This window comes from Coptis chinensis, chromosome 7 (assembly GCF_015680905.1).
Source record: "Coptis chinensis isolate HL-2020 chromosome 7, ASM1568090v1, whole genome shotgun sequence".
Classification (NCBI taxonomy): domain Eukaryota; kingdom Viridiplantae; phylum Streptophyta; class Magnoliopsida; order Ranunculales; family Ranunculaceae; genus Coptis; species Coptis chinensis.
In genome coordinates, this window is record NC_141462.1 from 84,283,956 (window position 1) to 84,303,788 (window position 19,833).

Here is a 19,833-nt window from a genome sequence, read left to right on the forward strand (position 1 = left end):
TCCTCATACGTATCCATATTCTCCTTCCCTCATATACTACTGAATGTCTTCATATCTCCCTATTCCCCCTCTCAAGTTGGAATATACAAGTCTGTTGAAACATATAAAGGCTTGTCTATTTCGACTTGAACTTGAAACTGAGAAAACTAAATACCAACTTATACAACCAACCAATGCCCACTTCAAAAAACTATACCTCATACTCCAATTCACAAAAAATTCTAAATGTAACATGCATCAAACAATACTCACTATAGAGGATGAAGGGTGGGTCGCTTTTTTATGATCACAACTTCGGGAACGATTGGAAGATGGAAAGAATAATTCCTCGTGAGATAGAGGTCATGTGCCCCTATAATACTTCAAACAAACAATTTGATCATGTTCTAAAAACTGAGACAGAAGACGGCATCAATACCAACTGCGCGGAAGCTAGAAACCCAAACATCCATAATGACATACAAAAGCAATAATACCCTCCAATCCCGGATGAGAGTGCAAATTACCTTCCAAAGGCTTGATACTTCAAAAAATCGAAATTTATGTGTGGAGGCATGAAGCGCGTCTTGGCATCGCCGTCAAGACCAAAGACTCCGGGATACTGAGAGATTGTGCCCTCTTATCAATACTAAGACAGAGATTGGAAGACGTAGATTGCGGTTTAAACAATACTAAGAAACCAATACTGAGAAACTTCGGATCTCTCTCCTAGCATTCTTCAAACAAACTTTAAACACTAACGGAATCTTTAAAACTTACTTTAACATGACGATGAATAGTACCGTGAACAGTATTGGTGAATAGTACCCATGAACAGTGCCGGTGAACAATACCGTGAACAGTAAACTCGCCAGAGAAAAAATTGAAACTTGAATTGAGATATAAAAACTTCTTCTTGTGAGAAATCCTTCTTCTTCTTGAAACTTGACTTGAATACTATACTGGAAAACTTAAATAAACTTGATTTTGTTTCTTGGTGAGGGATTCCTCTCCTAGCATACCACTGAACCTCGCTCCGATACCATGTTAAATTCTATGTTAGTGGTGATGCTAAAAGAGTTGTAACATTGATATATTAGAGAAACCAAGAATAAAAACAGAGAAGACTAGAGATTGATTTGGGTTGGAGTATAGAGTCTAAGAGAGAGTTTGTTCTCTATCCAGAGTTACATACTTATACTAACCTAAAATATGATAATAACAACTACTAGATATGGATGTCCACACTTATAGAAACATGGGACTTTCCATATTGGACATATACTAATAATAACATATTCTAATACACAACGACGCTTCTGGGATTTTGTACAAGTAGAAATGTAGAATGGTTGGTAGATTTCTAAACTTTCTACTAGATAGATATTGCCCCGCTAGTGAAAACTAGATACTCATGATAAACCGTTTTCTTGGAACATTATATATCTGATTATTCTTTCTACTTGTTAATTTTTGAACTCTTCTTCTCACTATATGTATCGTTTAGGGGTGGTATGGAGTTATAATGATCTGTTCTCTTATCCACTATCTCTTTGTGAGCTGGAAGAGTGCGTAACTACAAAATTTTGCGGAAATCTCGACTTGATTATAAGAGACATGTTTTTTAGTTTATGTAGCATAGATTTTTGAAATATTTTCTATACTAATACCTTTTTCCACCATTATTTATATGTTAAGTCGTTTGTGAAACTATAATGCTGGGCGTGTGCATATTTTTTATTTGAATGATTGGATGGAAGAAACAAAGTAGTATATGGTTATCTTTACTTCTATCTTTCATGTCATATGAAATAGGTTTCCACTTTTCACAAATTACAAAAAGAGAAATTTAAAAGTAATAATTGATTGTTGGATGTACAAAATTTCACATGGATTTATTGTAACTTATATATATTATAGTATCTAAAAAATTTTACCCATCTTTTACCAATCAAATATACATAGCAAAATCTGGAATTTGATTTATTGGTGGATTGATATATTTGCTGTACAGCAAGGAGAACCTTTTTCCTCTCTAATCGTCCTAATTTTTTTCTTGCGCTTAAATCATCAAGGAATATCATATATTTCTATGGAAATGTGGGGATAAATAGAATTTGTTTATCTCATCTGCATCCCAGACTTTTAGTCTATAGTTTGCTGTTGCCGATGGTTTAGTAATTTGAAAAATAAGCAGTATACATCCTAAATTGAAGAGTATGCTAACACAAGATAGTATTAACAAAAGCATGCATTTTAGGAGCCTAAAATGAGAGCTCATATGCCTTCCTTGTATAGTTGTGTCCATCAAACCTTTACTGACATTAGTGACATGTTCACTCACAAGTTCTCCAATTGTTTGCATGTTGAGCCATAAAACGTTAAGATAAAGAACCAATTTGACAATTTAATTTAATGGAATATTTAAAAAGCTAATAATCGCATAAATCATTGATAATGGTTAATTGTTATACAACTACCAGTCTCAATTTTCACCAGTTTGCCCAGTCATTTGACTGTTAAAACTAGAGTATGAAGTAGATGGTTGACCACTCTATGGCATTTCACTCCGTTGCAGGTAGATTACGTCTTGAAACGAGAATCAAGGAATTAAATCGATACTTTAATAAACCATTCCAACATCCCCCTGAAGTACCATATGTAAACAAGAGTGAAAGGCATGAATGCCTTCTCCATTGGATTAATGAATTAATTTCTGTCTTAATCAGAAGTTATAAATGTTAATCAATTCATAAAGAATAGATATATATTATTAGCTGCTCTAAGAATAAATTATTAACAACGTAAGATGTAAGGTCTTGGCTAGAGGCAGAATGTGGAGTTTAACACTAAATTAGAGTTAGGTAGTAATCCCAATTAATTGATACTCCCGGCACACTGATGAAGGACACAACGGCAACAATATGTGTCTATATAAGATAGGACCGAGAACGTATTTACTCATCTACATTGTACCTTAATCCTAAGTCGAACTACAAATCATGGCAAACTATTCATCTCGCCAGCAATCTAAATGTTTACATGCAATTTTGTTCGTTTTGGTCATCTGTGCATACCAAGGTATGTCATTGCGCACACTTCGTGACCAAGATGAGGGCTTCCCACTGTCCAATGGAAGATAGACATGAGCAATGGATGACTGTTTATGGAAGAACCTACAAGGACAGTGCTGAGAAACAGATGCGCTTCCAAATATTCAAGACCAACATCGAGTTTATTGACACTTTCAACAAGAAAGATCGAGGATATACAGTAAGTGTCAATGAATTTGCAGATCAGACTAATGAAGAGTTCACTGCATCTCGTAATGGATTCAAGAAGCCATCATCTCAACCCAAAAACTCGGCATCCTTCAGGTACGAAAATGTAACTGCTGTGCCATCTACCATGGATTGGCGTACAAAGGGAGCTGTTACAGTCATCAAGGACCAAGGCCAATGTGGTGAGTTAAATAGTGTAGAAGAGCATATTATTCTTCAGTCATTTTTAAAAGCAGTGATCTAACCTTTGTAGGTATAGTTGCTTGTATAAACTACTGACTTTTTTTTTTATCATTACAATGGAACTGGAACAAAATATATAGGTTGTTGCTGGTCGTTCTCTGCTGTAGCGGCTATGGAAGGTATTACCCAACTCTCAACAGGTAAGCTGATATCCTTGTCTGAGCAAGAGCTCGTCGATTGTGACACCAGTGGTGAAGACCAAGGTTGCGGAGGTGGTCTTTGTTGGGGATTATACCAATACCAATCGATTCCCCCACTACACAGATAACTTGTATGAACACACTTCAACTCCAGACAAATTCTAAATATCACAAACTACCTATACTAACCAAGGCTCAACTCGATAAACAACTATCAACAACAAATAATAATGTAAAGCAGTAAAGGCAAACCACAAAACAAAGATTTACTGTGGTTCGGCCAATGATGCCTACTTCTACAAGAGCCAGTTCTTTATAAAGTGGGAAGGAAGATTACAATCTCTCCTTTCAGTCTCTCACCTTACTAGATCACTCTTATCTCTTTCTGGGGTTGTATCTCTGTAAAGTTATCTCTCAATCTTGATAGCTTTCAAGATTGGGTTTCTCTCTCTTTGTTTTTGTCTGGATTCCAATCCTTCTGACTTGGTTGGTTAGGTTTTCCAAAACCTTGATTTTGGTTTTTTATCTCCAAAAACCAAATTTCACGGTTACTGTAGCGAAGCCCACGAAAATTAGACACGCGCTGGTGCGCTTTTGAAGCGCTGGTCGCGCAAAACATCGAGATCGAGCGGTCGCTTCAAACATCGGAGTCACGAGCGGGAGCGGTGCGCTCTCTCGAGCACGGTCGCTCCACTCTACTAGAGAGGCTTTACGGCATGGGCGGTGCCTACTCGGCCTTGATCAATGCTTTAACATATTCACGCAGAATCGACTCGTTTTCTTCTCTCCTCATGTGAGGGATAACTCCACAATCTCCCCTCCGAACAGCGGTGAGGGGGATACCTCCATGCAATTTCCAAATCAACAGGAGGAGTCGCGCTACCATTCCGGCGGTAGCAGATAACAAAATATCAAACTTACCTTTCGGTAAGACTTTGGTCATCATATCCGACCCGCTCTTGTCGGTATGGATCTTCTCGATACACAAATGCTTGTCTTCGAAAGTACTTCTCTAATCCAATGATAACGCACGTGTATGTGCTTGGATCTAGAATGAAAACTCGGATTCTTGCTCGAGTGGATGGCGCCCCGACCGCCACATAGAACTACAAACCGTTTACGCTTTAGCCCTAGTTCGTCGAAGAACCTCTTCATCCATAACATCTCTTTGCAACACTCGCTGCGCAATATACTCGGCTTCAGAAGGAGGAGGGCAACACACTTTTGCAACTTAGATTGCCAAGAAACCGCCCCCGCAAAAGTAACCAGATAACCGGAGGTGGACTTCATCGAGTCAACATCACCTGCCATGTTTGCATCAGTGTAGCCTTCAAGTAAGGGCTTACTTCTACCAAAACACAAACACGATTTGGAAGTGCCCTTGAGATATCTCAATATCCACTTAACACCTTCCCAATGTTCTTTACCCGAATTTGACAGAAATCGGCTTACAACACCAACGGCAAAAGCAATATCCGGTCTAGTACACACCATGGCATACATCAAACTGCCCACTGCGGATGCATAAGGAATCTTTTCCATCTGACTCTGCTCATGCTCACCCTTAGGACACATCTCTTTGGTCATGTGGAATTGGTCACTAAGCGGACAACAGACTGGCTTCGCTTGATCCATGTTGAATCTCTTCAACACCTTCTCAATATAGCTTTCTTGAGAAAGCCATAACTTCCCACTCTTTTCACACGAAAGTGATCCGCGATCCCAAGTATATCTTGCTTTGCGACCCAAATCCTTCATCTCAAATGACTTACTCAAGTCTTTCTTCAGCTTGGATATCTTGTTGATGTTTGGGCCAACTATCAACATATCATCCACATACAGCAATAGCACTATGAAATCCCCATCAGGAAATCTCTAAACAAACGCCCAATGATCGGAAGCAGACTTCTTGTATCCTTGCTTCGCCATAAAGGAGTCAAACTTTATGTACCACTGTCTCGGTGCTTGCTTCAACCCATACAAGCTCTTTATCAGCTTGCATACTAAGTGCTCCTTGCCTTTGACCTCAAACCCCTCTGGCTGGTCCATGTAGACATCTTCTTCAAGGTCTCCATGAAGAAAATCTGTCTTAACATCTAGCTGCTCAATCTCTAGGTTCATACTTGCGGCCATACCCAATACCACCCGGATAGAAGTCATCTTCACTACAGGAGAGAAAATCTCATCAAAGTCAATCCCTTTCCTTTGACCGAATCCCTTCACAACAAGGCGAGCTTTGTGCCTTGGGTGAGGATTGTTCTCCTCATGCTTGACTTTGTATATCCACTTATTCTTGAGAACTTTTCTCCCTGTGGGTTTCTCAACTAACTCATAAGTGTGATTCTTATGCAAAGAATCCATCTTGTCATGCATGGCCTTCAACCACTTTTCTTTGTCTGTACCTTCAAGTGCCTTTTGATAGTACATAGGTTCTCCACCATCCGATAGTAGCACGCATGCGATATGTGGTGGATACCGGTTGAAGCTAGTCTCCCTCCTCCGGACTTCCTTGCCCCCATCTGCCGGTGCCCTCGGGAGGATGCACTTCGCTTGCTCGGGTGGTGGTTCATGCATCTCATCTGCATCTTCTATACCAATAGGTTCTATCCTATCATGAGCAATAGGATTCTCATCATGAGCTTCAAACTCATGGTTCTCTGCATTCTCAATGCCTTCGCGACGTTCCACGGTAGGAACTTCGGTTCACAATCAACAAGATCATTGGTGAAAGCCCTCGTAGCTTCTCACCCTCCCTCAAAGTCCGCTATGGTTTAGTCTTCTAAGAACACAACATCTCGACTTCGGATTACCTTCTTGTTAATCAGATCATAGAGTTTGTAACCAAACTTTTCATCTCCATAACCCAGAAAAATGCACTACTTGGCTTTGTCATCAAGCTTGGATCTCTCATCCTTCGGAATATGCATAAATGCCCTGCACCCAAATACCCTCAAGTATCCATAATCAATATTTCTGCCTGACCATACTCTCTCTAGATAATCACTATTCAGAGGCTTTGCCGGCGATAGGTTGATCACATGCACGGTTGTACGCATTGCTTCTACCCAGTAGCTTCTAGGTAACTTAGAGTGAGATAGCATGCATCTCATCCTCTCTACAATGGTACGGTTCATTCTCTCTACTATTCCATTCTGTTGCGGTGTCTTGGGAACGGTCTGCTCATGACGAATCCCATGACTCTGGCAATACTCTTCAAATGGCCCAATGTACTCACCCCCATTATCTGAGCGAATACACTTCAACAACTTCCCAGTCTCTCTTTCCACCATGCTGTGGAATTTCTCAAACACGCCAAGTACTTCATCCTTGGTCTTCAGACTATAGGCCCATATCTTTCTTGACGCATCATCAATGAATGTCAAGAAGTACAAAGCTCCCTGGTGGGACTTTACTCTCATAGGACCACATAAGTCTGTGTGCACTAGTTCAAGGACAGTGTCCTTTCTGTGAGACGGGAATCTTTGGAAAGACACCCTGTGTTGCTTTCCTACCAAACAGTGAGTACATGTATTTAAATGTGTACCTTTAATGTCTGGCATGGCCTTTTGCTTAGCAAGAACTTCCATCCCTTTTATGCCCATGTGACCGCGATCTCTTGTGCCACGATTCGGATGAAGAAGCTTCTTCTTACGCGCGTTAAATTCGCTTTACACAAACTAGCCTCGTGTTTTGTAAAGAGAGCAAGTTTTCTTTCCTCCGCTGCTACAATGGAACCTCGCTTTCGGTTTTCATACCCCCGTTACCAAACGAAGTTTACAAAGCCATAGTCATCTAATTTCCCAGCCGAAATTAGGTTTAGCCGTATGTCAGGAACATGTCTTACATCCTTGAGTGTCAAGGTGTAGCCGACATTGGTTTCTATATGAACATCTCCAATGCCTATAATCTTCGAGATGCCACTGTTACCCATCCTTACTTCACCATATTCACCACAGCTATAGGTAGTGAATAATCCCCTATGTGGTGTGACGTGATAAGATGCTCCTGTATCTATCACCCACTCTGTATCCTGACATAAGGTACTAAGACAGCACACACCACAATCTGACACAATTCCCACTAGGTCGTCGACTAGTGCGGTAGTATCTCTGCTTTGTGTTTCCGTTCCTCGCACCATGTCTTCATGTACACGCGGTTATTCTTCTCATCCCTCTTCGTTCTCTGACTCATATCCGAAGTGGTCTTTGGTGGCACAATAGTAACATTGCCTCTCTGCCTTTAGGAGTTCTATCTTCACCCCTAGATTTATTTCGCCATCACCTCTAGAACGAGATGGTTTTCTCGTTTCGACCTATCCCCGTTTCTCGTGAAAGGATCTCTCGAGTGAGAGGAGCTGCTTCTTGCACTCCTTCTAGTCTCCTCATTCAACAAAGACGTGGTAGCCATCTCCATGGTAACAATTCCATCCTTGGCTGCTCCATGTAGAGAAACTGCTAATGTCTCCCAACTTTCGGGTAGTTAGCCTAATAGAAACAAAGCCTCAACTTCGTCTCCCAAATTGATCTTCATCAAATGCATCTGATTGATGATATTTTGTACTTCATTAAGATGCTCAGACATTGAAGAACCTTCTTGGTACTTCGTGTCTGCAAACTTCTTAACGACTGGCACTTTGTTTCCACCCGATTTCCTCTCATAAAGGTCTTCGAGTTTCTTCCACAGACTGAAGGCTGTAGTCTCTTGGGACACATGGTGAAAGACATTGTCATCAATCCACTGTCGAATGTATCCAATCGCTTTTCTGTCAAGCTTTTTCCACTCAGCCTCATCAGTCTTTTCTGGTTTTACTCCCTCATTCTCAATGGGAAGTGCCAAGTCTTTGCAGTATAGCAAGTCTTCCATCTTGGCTTTCCAGATGGTGTAGTTCTTCCTATTCAGACTCATCATGCGAGTGTTCACAGAATGGTCCATCTCTACAAGTTATTTAACCTCAAATCTTCTCTCAGGAATTTCGTCAAACACCTTCTGACTAAGATTCGGATAACACCCTAGGCTATTCTAACCAAGGCTCTGATACCACTTATTGGGGATTATACCAATACCAATCGATTCCCCCACTACACAGATAACTTGTATTGTATGAACACACTTCAACTCCAGACAAATTCTAAATATCACAAACTACCTATACTAACCAAGGCTCAACTCACTAAACAACTATCAACAACAAATAATAATGTAAAGCAATAAAGGCAAACCACAAAACAAAGATTTACCGTGGTTCGACCAATGATGCCTACTTCCACAAGAGCCAGTTCTTTATAAAGTGGGAAGGAAGATTACAATCTCTCCTTTCAGTCTCTCACCTTACTAGATCACTCTTATCTCTTTACAGGGTTGTATCTCTGTAAAGGTTATCTCTCAATCTTGATAGCTTTCAAGATTGGGTTTCTCTCTCTTTGTTTTTGTCTGGATTCCAATCCTTCTGACTTGGTTGGTTAGGTTTTCCAAAACCTTGATTTTGGTTTTTATCTCCAAAAACCAAATTTCACGGTTTCGTGTAAAGCCCACCCAAAATTAGACACGGGTGCGGGTCGCCCTTTGAGCTGGTCGTCGCCAAAACAACGAGATCGGAGCGCGGTCGCCCCTTTGAGAGCGGGTCGCGCCAAACATCGGAGTCACGAAATAGTGTCTCTCTCTCGAATTGGTCGCTCACTCTACTGGAGGCTTCTACGGCATGGGCGCTAGCGGTCGCTACTCGAAGCGCTTGATCGGCTCGACATATTCATCTTGAGAATCAGCTCCGTTTTTCTTCTCTCCTCATGTGAGGGATAACTCCAACAGTCTTATGGATGATGCTTTTGAATTCATTGAGCAAAACAAAGGTCTCACGACAGAGGGTAACTACCCCTACAAAGGAGTAGATGGAACTTGCAATGCGAAGAAGGCAGCTTCTAGTGCAGCCAAGATTAATGGATATGAGGATGTCCCAGCCAACAGCGAGGAAGCATTACTAAAGGCTGTAGCGAATCAACCAATCTCAGTCGCCATTGATGCCAGTGGATCAGCCTTCCAATTCTACTCAAGTGGTGTATTTACTGGAGAGTGTGGCACCGAATTGGACCATGGCGTTACTGCAGTTGGTTATGGAACAGCTACCGATGGGACAAAATATTAGTTGGTAAAGAATTCTTGGGGTACTACTTGGGGCGAAGAAGGATACATAAGAATGCAACGTGATATTGATGCCGAGGAAGGTCTCTGTGGTATCGCTATGGATGCTTCATATCCCACTGCAGTGTAAGAAACATCACATCTGTCGATGGATCACATGCTTATATTGTAATTATTTTTCCTACTTTTGTGCGAAGAAAGTCTGTGTGTAAAGTTGTACTTACTTTCAGGCCTAAAATGATTTTTATTCCTTTAAACAGTTTAAAGTAAACCCTACTCCTTTCTAGCTATATAATATAAGCAGATTTGCTAATCCTAATACTCTGTGAGAGCATACTTAGGGCATCTCCAATAGAGAGTGTATATATACACCTTCACATAAGTGTCACATAAATGCCACTAGGATTTTATGACCCCTCTTACATATTAATAATTTCCACATCCAAAATGGTATCCAATACAACAAAGTTAAAGAGTTTGTAAAATTAAAAAACTGATAAAAAACGACGGTCAAAGTCCGTCACCCAAGTGGTTTGACTAAATAAATAAATAAAATGCCACGTCACTTTGAGTAATGTCTGTAGTTTATTAAAATTGGCCCAACCAATAAATGACAGTCTTTACCCGTCGCAAACGTTACAATTCTAAAAAAAATAAAACAGACGTGAGTTTAAGTGACGTCCGAATTTCTTTTTAATTGGGACGTTACTTCAAGTGACGCCTGAGATGCTTATTAACTAATAGCCGGATGGGGAATTCTCCACCCTCTCTATTAACTATTAGCTTATCACCTGGGATTTACACCCCCAATTGGAAACATATTTTTGACATTTAGAGTTTAAATTTTACAATTTAAACAATTTACACCCTCCATTGGAGATGCCCTAACACCCCTTAATGAAATGTGCAGCAAAACTTGTTTTAAACTCGAAAGTATGTAATATTCATATCTTATAATCCTAATATTCAATGAAAGTATACTAACAGTATTTAGTGATAATGTGCGAACATTTGAGAAAATAAAATTCATAGTTGCTTTCTACCTAACTAAAAGCTCTCCCAGAATCGAAAACTCCCCTCCCCCTTTCCCCAATTTTTTTTTTTTAAATTTTGAATTGTGATAAGACTACAAATTTAGTTGCTTGGTTTTTTTCTCTCTCGTACAACTTTTCTCACAACTTATTTGGAAGTTCCCTTCTTTGGTTTTGGTTTTCGCTCTGGGATTTGTTGAGGATTTTGGCTACCACCTCATCAGTCCTATGAGACAGAGTTATAGATAGTGGTTTTGGTTGCTTGTCCGCTACTACCCCACTCTTGGTTTAGTCGTTCTTCTTGTCCATATGGATACTTTACAGGAGGACAATGCTAGTCCTGATGAGCAAGGTGTTTCAACCAGGGCAAAAATAGACCAACTTCAGGCTAAAATGCAGAACCTTTTTTGCTCAAAAGAAAGACGAGTGGTGGATATTGGGTGCAAGAACATGAAAGAAAGCACACTAGAGCATACTACCTTGTTGGGCAAGTTGTATGGCGGAAAACTTATATCTCTACAAGATCTTGTGGATGAGTTGCATAGGTGCTGACAAACTAGGGGCACTACAAAGGTGGAATCGATATCAAAAGAATTCTACAAGATGGGGTTCGAGAATGTGGATGAATTTGAACATGTTCGGAAGAATGGTCCTTCGTTGATACAAGGGTTTATTTTTTCAATAAAGAAAGGGATGTACCTAGAAAATTTGGCTGCATCACAGAAGTTTGACTTGGTTGATTTTTGGGTTCAGATTTATGGACTCCCGAGAGATCGGATCAATGACGAGAATGTTCGTAGAGTGGGTTTAAGCCTTGGCAAAGTAAAAGAGGTTGACCTATGTTGCTCATCTAAGTTCAGAAATCCAATTGCTAGGGTTAGAGTTCGAATGGACATTAAAGAGAGATTGCTCAAGGGAATAGACCTACGAACAGAACTGGGTGAAGTGTTCCCAGTAACTTTCAAATATGAAAGATTGGACATTTTCTGCTACTTTTGTGGATGTATAGGCCATGATATTCATTACTGTAATTAGAGATAGAAATACAGTATGGACTTGTGAAAGTATGGTGGATTCCCCAGAGATATCAAGAATAACTTTTCGTTCGTGCTGAAAGCCAATGTCTTCTTCAATAGAGCTGCAAATACATGCCCTGCTTCAGTAATGATCTCAGGTACTCCGCAAAAACCCAGATCTGATTAAATTCCAGCTAGGAATAGGGGTTCACCGGCGAGAAGGCACTTGCATGGGCCGGGACTGTTGACTACACCGCCAAGGGTTGCTCAGGTGGCAACGGACTCTGATGTCAGGCCTATGGCTACAAAGGAGAGGGAGTCTAGTTTGTCAGAAATCAGAACGGATATCACAGAAGTTTTGGCTTTTGCGCCAGTTACTGTTGGAAATTCTGCTTTGGGAGGCCCAAGTCTTCACGCTTCAGAACAAAGGCTAGTCTATCTGAACCAAGCCCAAGCCCAAGGGGACCAAGCCCTTTCATCAGGTTTAGTAAATGGACCTGAGGCACAAGGGGTGGCTCTAGCTGTTTGGGGCCCAGAGAATAGTTTTTCGGGCATGGACCTGGACCGGGTCAAGGCCTCTAGTGTGGACGAGCCTGACCCAATCCAAAGTGATGCTTCTGGAATTGGTCAAAAAAAAAGATTTGGAACTTTTGGGATGTGCAGCAGTAGAGCTAGGGGATCTAGCTGTGGAGGGTGGTTTCTTGGGAATACGAAAAAAATCTTGTGGTGGATCACGCCTCGCCAAATATTTTATCTCCCCTTTCCCAGGTAATCATTCCCTTTCTTGAGAATAACTAGTTAGATGAGCTTAACCACGCCGCTCTACCTTCTGATGCTGGGAAACCCAATTTTCAGTTCATTGGGCTACCTACACGTGGAAGGGGGTTTAAAACTCTAGCTTCTCGAGGATAAAAAAAAGGTGGGTTTTAAGCGAAGCATTCGAACATCTCAAGGGTCTGGTGTGGGAACCAAACGAAAATTGCTCATAAGTGTGGAAGAAAATTTTGTTACCATGGATGATGGTGGATGGGAGAGACACAGCTTAAGGCTGGTTGAAAGGCAATTAAAGAAGGCTAAAAGAAATGTTGATGATTTGAGGGCTAAAGGGCTGGGGCACTTGCTGATTTCAAAAGAAGCCCCTATTATCTCTATTTCCAGTGATACTGTGCAATCTGTTGAACCATCTCCTTTAGATCACTCTCTGGATTCAAGCGTCCCGTCATAAGTATCGGGACAAGATATACCGGAGGAGGAGATCCCATTTGATGCCTTCACTGCCGAGGAAGATCCTTTAGAAGAGTTGGACTTAAACATGGTGGTATATAATGCTGACCTACAGGAGGAGGTCTCGGTAGGGAATGCTCCTTTGGGTTTGATTCAAGGAAGTCAAGAAGGGTGTGGGTATGATTATGAAGACAGCATAACTCAGTCTCAGCTAGCTCAGCCTCAGCCTCAGCCTCTTGCAATTGATGACTCGACAGTGGTGAAACGGCAAGGTAATAAGGGAAAGCAGCAGTGTAATGATCAATGCTCCAATAAGACAAGAGGCTCTACTAGTGGTTACTGTGGTGATGAAAGCTCCAGTGGTGTAAGTGGTGGGTCTGCCAGCAGTGGAGGTCTGTGTGGTCCTCCTCCAGGGTTTGTGGTAGCTATCCCCAAACAGCTGCCTCTTCAGAAATGATACACGTCTGGAATTGCCGGGGAATAGGTTCCTCCATGGCAGTTCAAAATCTAAAGGATCTTGTTAGGTAACACCAACCAGATATCTTTTGCTTGTCTGAAACAAAAGTGGGGGAGAATAGGATTAGTATGTTAACTAAAGTGTTAAAGTATGATAACTACTTCTGTGTTCCTGCTTCTGGGCTTCGAGGTAGTCTTGCTCTTTTCTGGAGAACGGGAGTCAATCTTGAAGTGTTGGGAGCTACGACAAACCAAATAACTGGTAAGCTCTCTGACTATCATAGTATTAATCCATGGTTTTTCAGTTTTGTGTATGGTGAACCTAATGCTAATCTTAGGCATAGGTTATGGTATGAGATTAGAGATAATGCCCCTTTTATACCTGGTCCCTAGATTCTATTTAGGAATTTTAATACAATAAGATCTTTGGATGAAAAAATAGGTGGTCGGTCAGTTTTCACTAATTGCATGCTTGATTTCAATAATCTTATAAATGACCTGGGTCTGATTGATCTGGGGTATAAGGGCCCTAAGTTTACCTAGAATAATAATAGGAAGGTTAAATGTAACATTCTTGAGAGGCTAGACCGTGCTCTAGCCACTGCTGACTGGTTGGATATTTTTCCCGATATGATTGTTAAAAATGTGGTTAATGCTACCTCGGACCACCTGTCCCCTTGTTGATTAATCTAAAACCTAAGATGGATACTGCTGATAGACCTTTCAGATTCTATGATATGTGGCTGAAAGGTGCTTCCTGTAAGCCTGCTATTTATCTGGCTTGGAAGGCTGTTACACATGATCTCCCTGATTGGAGAGTGGTTCATAGGTTAAAATCTATTGAGCATAGTCTTAAAATTTGGAATAAAGAGGTGTTTGGTAATATTTTTCATAATATCAAAAAGACCCAAAAAGATCTTGATAAAGTTCTTCAGAAACCTTTCTCTTCTCAGAACTATGAAAAAGCTAAGCTACTTAAAGCTAGGCTGTTTGACTGGTATGACAAAGAGAAAGTTTTCTGGAAACAGAAGTCAAGCCAACATTGGATAAAAGAGGGGAGCAGGAATACTAAGTTCTTCCATTTGTCCACTGTGTATAGGAGAAGGAAAAACAACATAGATAAGATACGAGATAATGAGGGTTTTTGGAAGGAAGGTAGACAGGAGGTGGGTTTAGCTGTTAAAAAGTATTTTGATGATATCTATACTTCTGATAATCCTGTTAGTAATGATAATATCTTTAATTTGTTCTCTCCTTGCATAACTGATAGAGAGAATGAGATTCTTATAGCTTGTCCCTCTAAGGAGGATATCTAGCATGTGGTGAAAAAGATGGGGTCGGGGCTCTGAAAGCCCCTAGACCTGATGGTTTTCAGGGAATTTCTATCAACAGTGCTGAGATGTTGTAGGCCCTTCGATTATTGACTGTGTTAGGAATTTCTTTGATAAAGGTTGCATGAATCTTAGTTTCAATGAAACTTTTATTGCTTTAATTCCTAAAGTCTCTAATCCTGACCACATGTCTAAGTTTAGACCTATTAGTTTATGTAACTTCTGCTATAAGATTATTGCCAAGATCCTTGCTAATACTGTTGGAGTTATCCCTCACATGAGGAGAGGAGAGAAATCAATTCAACTTGTGTGGAAAAGAAAGCGCGCCCCGTGCCCTCCACAACCTATTCTGAAGCGCTCCCCGCGCTCAAGTGCCTAAACATCGACTCAGGCAAGAGCGTGCCCCGCGCCCTCCACAGGCAAATCTGAAGCGCGCCCCGCGCTCGAGTGCCTAGACATCGTCCAAGGCAAGAGCGCACCCGCGCCCATGCCTAATTTTGGCAGGATTCTATTTTTGTGGAACCGCGAGTTTTGTATTATATGTTGGGGTTTTTGGCAAAACCTAACACACGTGAGACAACACAGAAGTAAGAGAAAACCCAATCTTGAAAGCTATCAAGATTGAGAGAAAACATTTACATAGATACAAGCCTATAAAGAGAGAGGAGTAATCTAGTTGTAGGAACCGTTATTTCAAAATGCAAACTTCTACAAACTGCGAAAACCCACGCGCAACGGAATTAATGGGGTTCACGGTTTTGGATAGAAAACATACCTTTTAGAATCGGCTAAGATGTAATCTCTGAGAATCCAAGCTTTATGAAATCAACAATCAACCCCTTGATCTTCTATTGTATTCCTTTAGAATAGATTGGACGTTGTGTGGGCAACGATCTACCAACCCCCTTCTTTCTCACAAAGCTAGAGAATACAATAGATCTACCAATTTTGTTGTGTGGGCAACGATCTACCAATTTTGGATCTAGCTTCCTTGCCTCTCTTTTCAATCCAGTGTGAATAGTAATTTCGGCCAAGAGAAAAAGGATTCTATTTATAGGCTACAACAGGGACCATGAGGAGAAATTAGGGTTGGGCCTCTTGACGGGCTTGGGCTTCCCATGTTCGCCCAGAACACATGGCCCAATTTCGTCAACAAATGACTTATTCCACTAAAGGCCATTGTTGCACTACCGCCCTAATCCCAAATTACGTGTCAGCGTTTATGGGCTCCATATTATATGCTCGTTGATCTCCCCATGTTTAAGATATCGAATGTTCGTTGATTAAGTCAAGTTACTGACAACTACATTAATCAACTTCTTATGTCCTTGAGTAGTACCACTCAACCTCATTGTCATGTCAGAATAAATCCACCTGCAGGGTTTACATGACAATCTTTTTGCTCCTCGAGGGACATCATCAACCCGACTTCCTCGGGTCACACGATTCCTTTTATAATCAATAAAGACACCTTACATACAATGTCATTACCCAATCCATCGAGTTTGTTGATTCACAAATGAATCTCACTCATTGATGATTTAAAGCAATGTACAATGCACGTAAGTGCCCATTATTATATCCGAATTAAGAGGACAATCATCCATAATAACAGAGGCGTTTGTTCTCTTATATAGTCAGTATAAAGAGAAACAACCTCACTTGGTCCTATTCAATACACACAAAGTGTACTAGTGTAATCCTATAGTCAAGATAGACTAATACCAGATTATACTACAACCGTACCAATGGTTTGTCCAAATCCATCTAGGTTGTGAACGATTACTTATATTTTATAAGGTACTGATGATATGATCTTCTGTGTGTCCACACCATAGCATCTACAACATAAAGTATTAGACACATGCATATAACTAATAACATATATAATATGCATAACATTTGCCCATATGATTCTCATTCAAAATATAAAAGAATTAGAGTTAATACAAAAGTAATTCTTTTAGTATATAACCCTATCACTAGTAAGGTGAGAGACTGCAAGGAATGATTGTAATTTTCCTTCCCACTTTATAAAAGGATTAGCTCTTGTGGAAGTAGGCATCATTGGCCGAACTATGGTATATCTTTGTGTTATGGTATGCTTTTACTGTTTTGCATTATTACCTGTTGTTAATAGTTGTTTAGCGAGTTAGGCATGTTAGTTTGGTTGTAGGGAATTTTAGATTGTTGATTGGATTGCTTATTGTTCAAATACAAGTTATTTGTGTAGTGGGGAATCGATTGATATCGGTGATTAACCCCAACAAATAGACTTAAGGCACATATAAATAAGATAGTCTCTTCTTTTTCAAGGAGTCTTCATAAAAGGTAGAAGTATAGGAAATAATATTGGGCTTGCAACTGAAATCTTTCATAATATGAGACATATGAAAACTAAAAAATGGTTTATAGCCTTAAAAATGGATATGGCCAAAGCCTATGATAGAGTTGAATGGTCCTTCATAGATAATCTTTTCCAAAAGATGGGGTTCAGTGCTAAGTGGAGACTCCTCATCTCCCAATGCCTCTCTACTGTTTCTTATAGAGTGTTGTTGAATGGCTCTCCTCTTGAGAGTTTCAATCCTAATAGAGATCTTAGACAGGGAGACCCTCTCTCCTCTTACCTGTATATTCTTGTATCTGAAGCTTTATCCAGGATGATTGCTAAGGCTGAACGCAATGGGGATATCCATGGCATCAAGATCAGAAGGAATGCCCCACCTATCACTCATCTTTTATATGCTGATGATCTTATCTTATTCACTAAAGCCAATCTGGCTGAAAGTGGGAAGCTTAAGAGCATCCTTGAGGAATTCTATAAAGTATGGTAAGTCTAGTATCTATTGCAGCAAAAATGTTCATAAAATGCATAAATTTTTTTTGAAAAGATTATGGAAAATGAGATTTTTTGACAAAAGAGACAAGTATTTGGGGGTCCCTATTGCCTTATCTCATAAAAAGAAAGAGGACTTTGATTATTTAGTAGATAAAATACTTAGTAGATAAAGTACACAGTAAGATTAAAGGCTGGAGAGCTAAATTCCTTACCCAAGCTGGTAAAAACACTCTCATTCAAGCTTTAGTCCAGGCTACTCTTTTATATGTTATGGCAACTTACAAGCTACCTAAATCCACATGTAAAAAGATGGATAAAGCCTGCAGACAATTCTGGTGACATGGTACTGCTGACAGCAAAAGTATCCACACCATTGGGTGGGATGGTATTTGTAAACCCAAGGCCTTGGGAGGCCTTGGGAGGCCTAAGGCTGAGAAAAGCTCGAGACATGAACAAGGCAATGCTTGCTAAACTGGCTTGGAAAGCTATAAAAGATACTACCTCTATATAGGCTAAGACTTTCTTAGCTGTCTATGGGAAGCACTGGTTTGATAGTAAAGAGGAACCTCCTCCTAGGGCCTCTTAGTTCTGGAAAGGTGTGCATAGAACTGCCAGAGATATACTTCCAGGGTTAATATGGAGCATTGGAAAGGGGGAAAAGGTGAAAGTCATGAAACAACCTTGGCTCCTCCTAAACAATGCCCCTATTACTTTGGAAGAGCTGATACCTGACAGACCAGACCTTGAGGACCTTAGAGTGAGGGACTTGATGCTAGGGGATGGCTCTGACTGGGACTATCACAAGGTGGATTTTCTTTTCCCACCTGAGATAGTAGCCCTAATAAAACAAGTGGTGATCAGGCTTACTAGTCTGGCAAGTGACATTGTCAGATGGGTGGAAACAAAAAATGGCTTCTTAACTGTTAAGTCTGCCTACCAGTTTTTAACAAAAGAGGAATGGCAAGGAGGAACCTCCTCTTTGAATCCCAAAAGCATCAAAACTCTTTGGAGAGCACAACTTACTGCTAGCAATCAGATGTTCTTATGGAAATTGTATTTGAACATTCTCCCTACAGGAGATTTGTTGGATAGTAAAAACATTAAGGGGAAATATACTTGCCCTTTTTGTTGGTCTGCTCCTGAAGATCTCATGCACCTCTTCTTCCAATGAGAATGGATAAAGATAGTCTGGTTTGCCTCTGAGTTGGGGGCTAGAGTTGAAGAGAATGTTGACAAGTCCATAAGGGATTGGTTGGATGTCTTCATTGACTGGACTCAGACATCAGACCCTGGACTTGCTGAAAAGGGTCTGCTAGCAGCTCTCATCTTGCAAGAGATATGGGAGATGATAAATAAAGCTAAGTTTGAGGGCAAAGCTCCTAACAGAGATAGTCTCTTGAGGAGAGCGTATGCCAAATGGAATAGGAGTCTCAAAGCTTTCAGTGAGAATCAGGGAGTGGTTTCTTCTAACTTAACCATCTCTAAATCATGGCTTGATACAAATAACAATTCTATTTTCCCCTTAGTGGAAGCAAACACTATTTTAATTCGTTTTGATGCTTGCCTATTGTAGGGCTACGAGGGCTGCAGCAGCAGAAGCCTTGGCATGGGATGGGGAAGGAATGCTGTTGGGAGCAGCTACTCGACGTTTTGAAGTTGGAAGTGCAGAGGAGGCAGAGATGGTGGCGTTAGAAGTGGCTGCCAAATTAGCTAGGACCATAAGAGGTTTGTCTTGTCTGTTTGAGGGAGACTGTCGTCAAGTCATTTTGGGTTTACAGAACTTGAACGATAAGAACTCTATGAACTGGAAGTTAGAACATATTAGATGTATGATTCAGGTTTTATGTCAGCTTTTAGTTTTTTGCCGTTTTAGCTGGATTAATAGACTGTTTAATGGTGAAGCTAACGAACTTGCTAAGTGGGCTTTCAATAACCAGGATGTGAGCTCTCTGCCCACATTTCTTTTGGATTGTAGTACTGTACCTTTAATGCTGTGATGAAATATAACACATGTTTCTATCCCAAAAAAAAAAAAAAAGTGACAATGTGCAATGCAAGACCAAATACTGATACCTTTTTTCCTCGACAAGGTTGGCACACTATACGACTATACGTCAACACCAGCGTTTAGTTCATAGTTGGATCCCATATACAGTAG

General features: G+C 40.5%; 3 protein-coding genes and 1 pseudogene across 4 annotated transcripts; all 4 read left to right on the plus strand.

The window, feature by feature from the left end:
* The first annotated feature begins 2,933 nt into the window (after positions 1 to 2,933).
* Positions 2,934 to 10,843, plus strand: LOC147489484 (senescence-specific cysteine protease SAG39-like; annotated as a pseudogene). Its single transcript, XR_015202859.1, has 4 exons — positions 2,934 to 3,442; positions 3,584 to 3,765; positions 4,410 to 4,473; positions 9,400 to 10,843. The product of XR_015202859.1 is annotated as a senescence-specific cysteine protease SAG39-like (transcript).
* A 569-nt stretch (positions 10,844 to 11,412) lies between these two features.
* On the plus strand, positions 11,413 to 11,844 carry LOC147489485 (uncharacterized protein At4g02000-like). Its single transcript, XM_086574655.1, has one exon. The coding sequence runs from the start codon at positions 11,413 to 11,415 to the stop codon at positions 11,842 to 11,844; it is 432 nt and encodes a 143-aa protein (XP_086430781.1).
* A 2,362-nt stretch (positions 11,845 to 14,206) lies between these two features.
* Positions 14,207 to 14,821, plus strand: LOC147489486 (uncharacterized). The gene has a single exon (XM_086574656.1). It carries the CDS (start codon positions 14,207 to 14,209, stop codon positions 14,819 to 14,821), a length of 615 nt encoding a protein of 204 aa, XP_086430782.1.
* Positions 14,822 to 16,407: 1,586 nt separating this feature from the next.
* LOC147489487 (uncharacterized) lies at positions 16,408 to 19,694 on the plus strand. Its single transcript, XM_086572493.1, has 2 exons — positions 16,408 to 17,666; positions 19,249 to 19,694. Exons 1-2 carry the CDS (start codon positions 17,218 to 17,220, stop codon positions 19,670 to 19,672), a joined length of 873 nt encoding a protein of 290 aa, XP_086428619.1. The 5' UTR covers positions 16,408 to 17,217; the 3' UTR covers positions 19,673 to 19,694.
* The last annotated feature ends 139 nt before the right edge of the window (positions 19,695 to 19,833 follow it).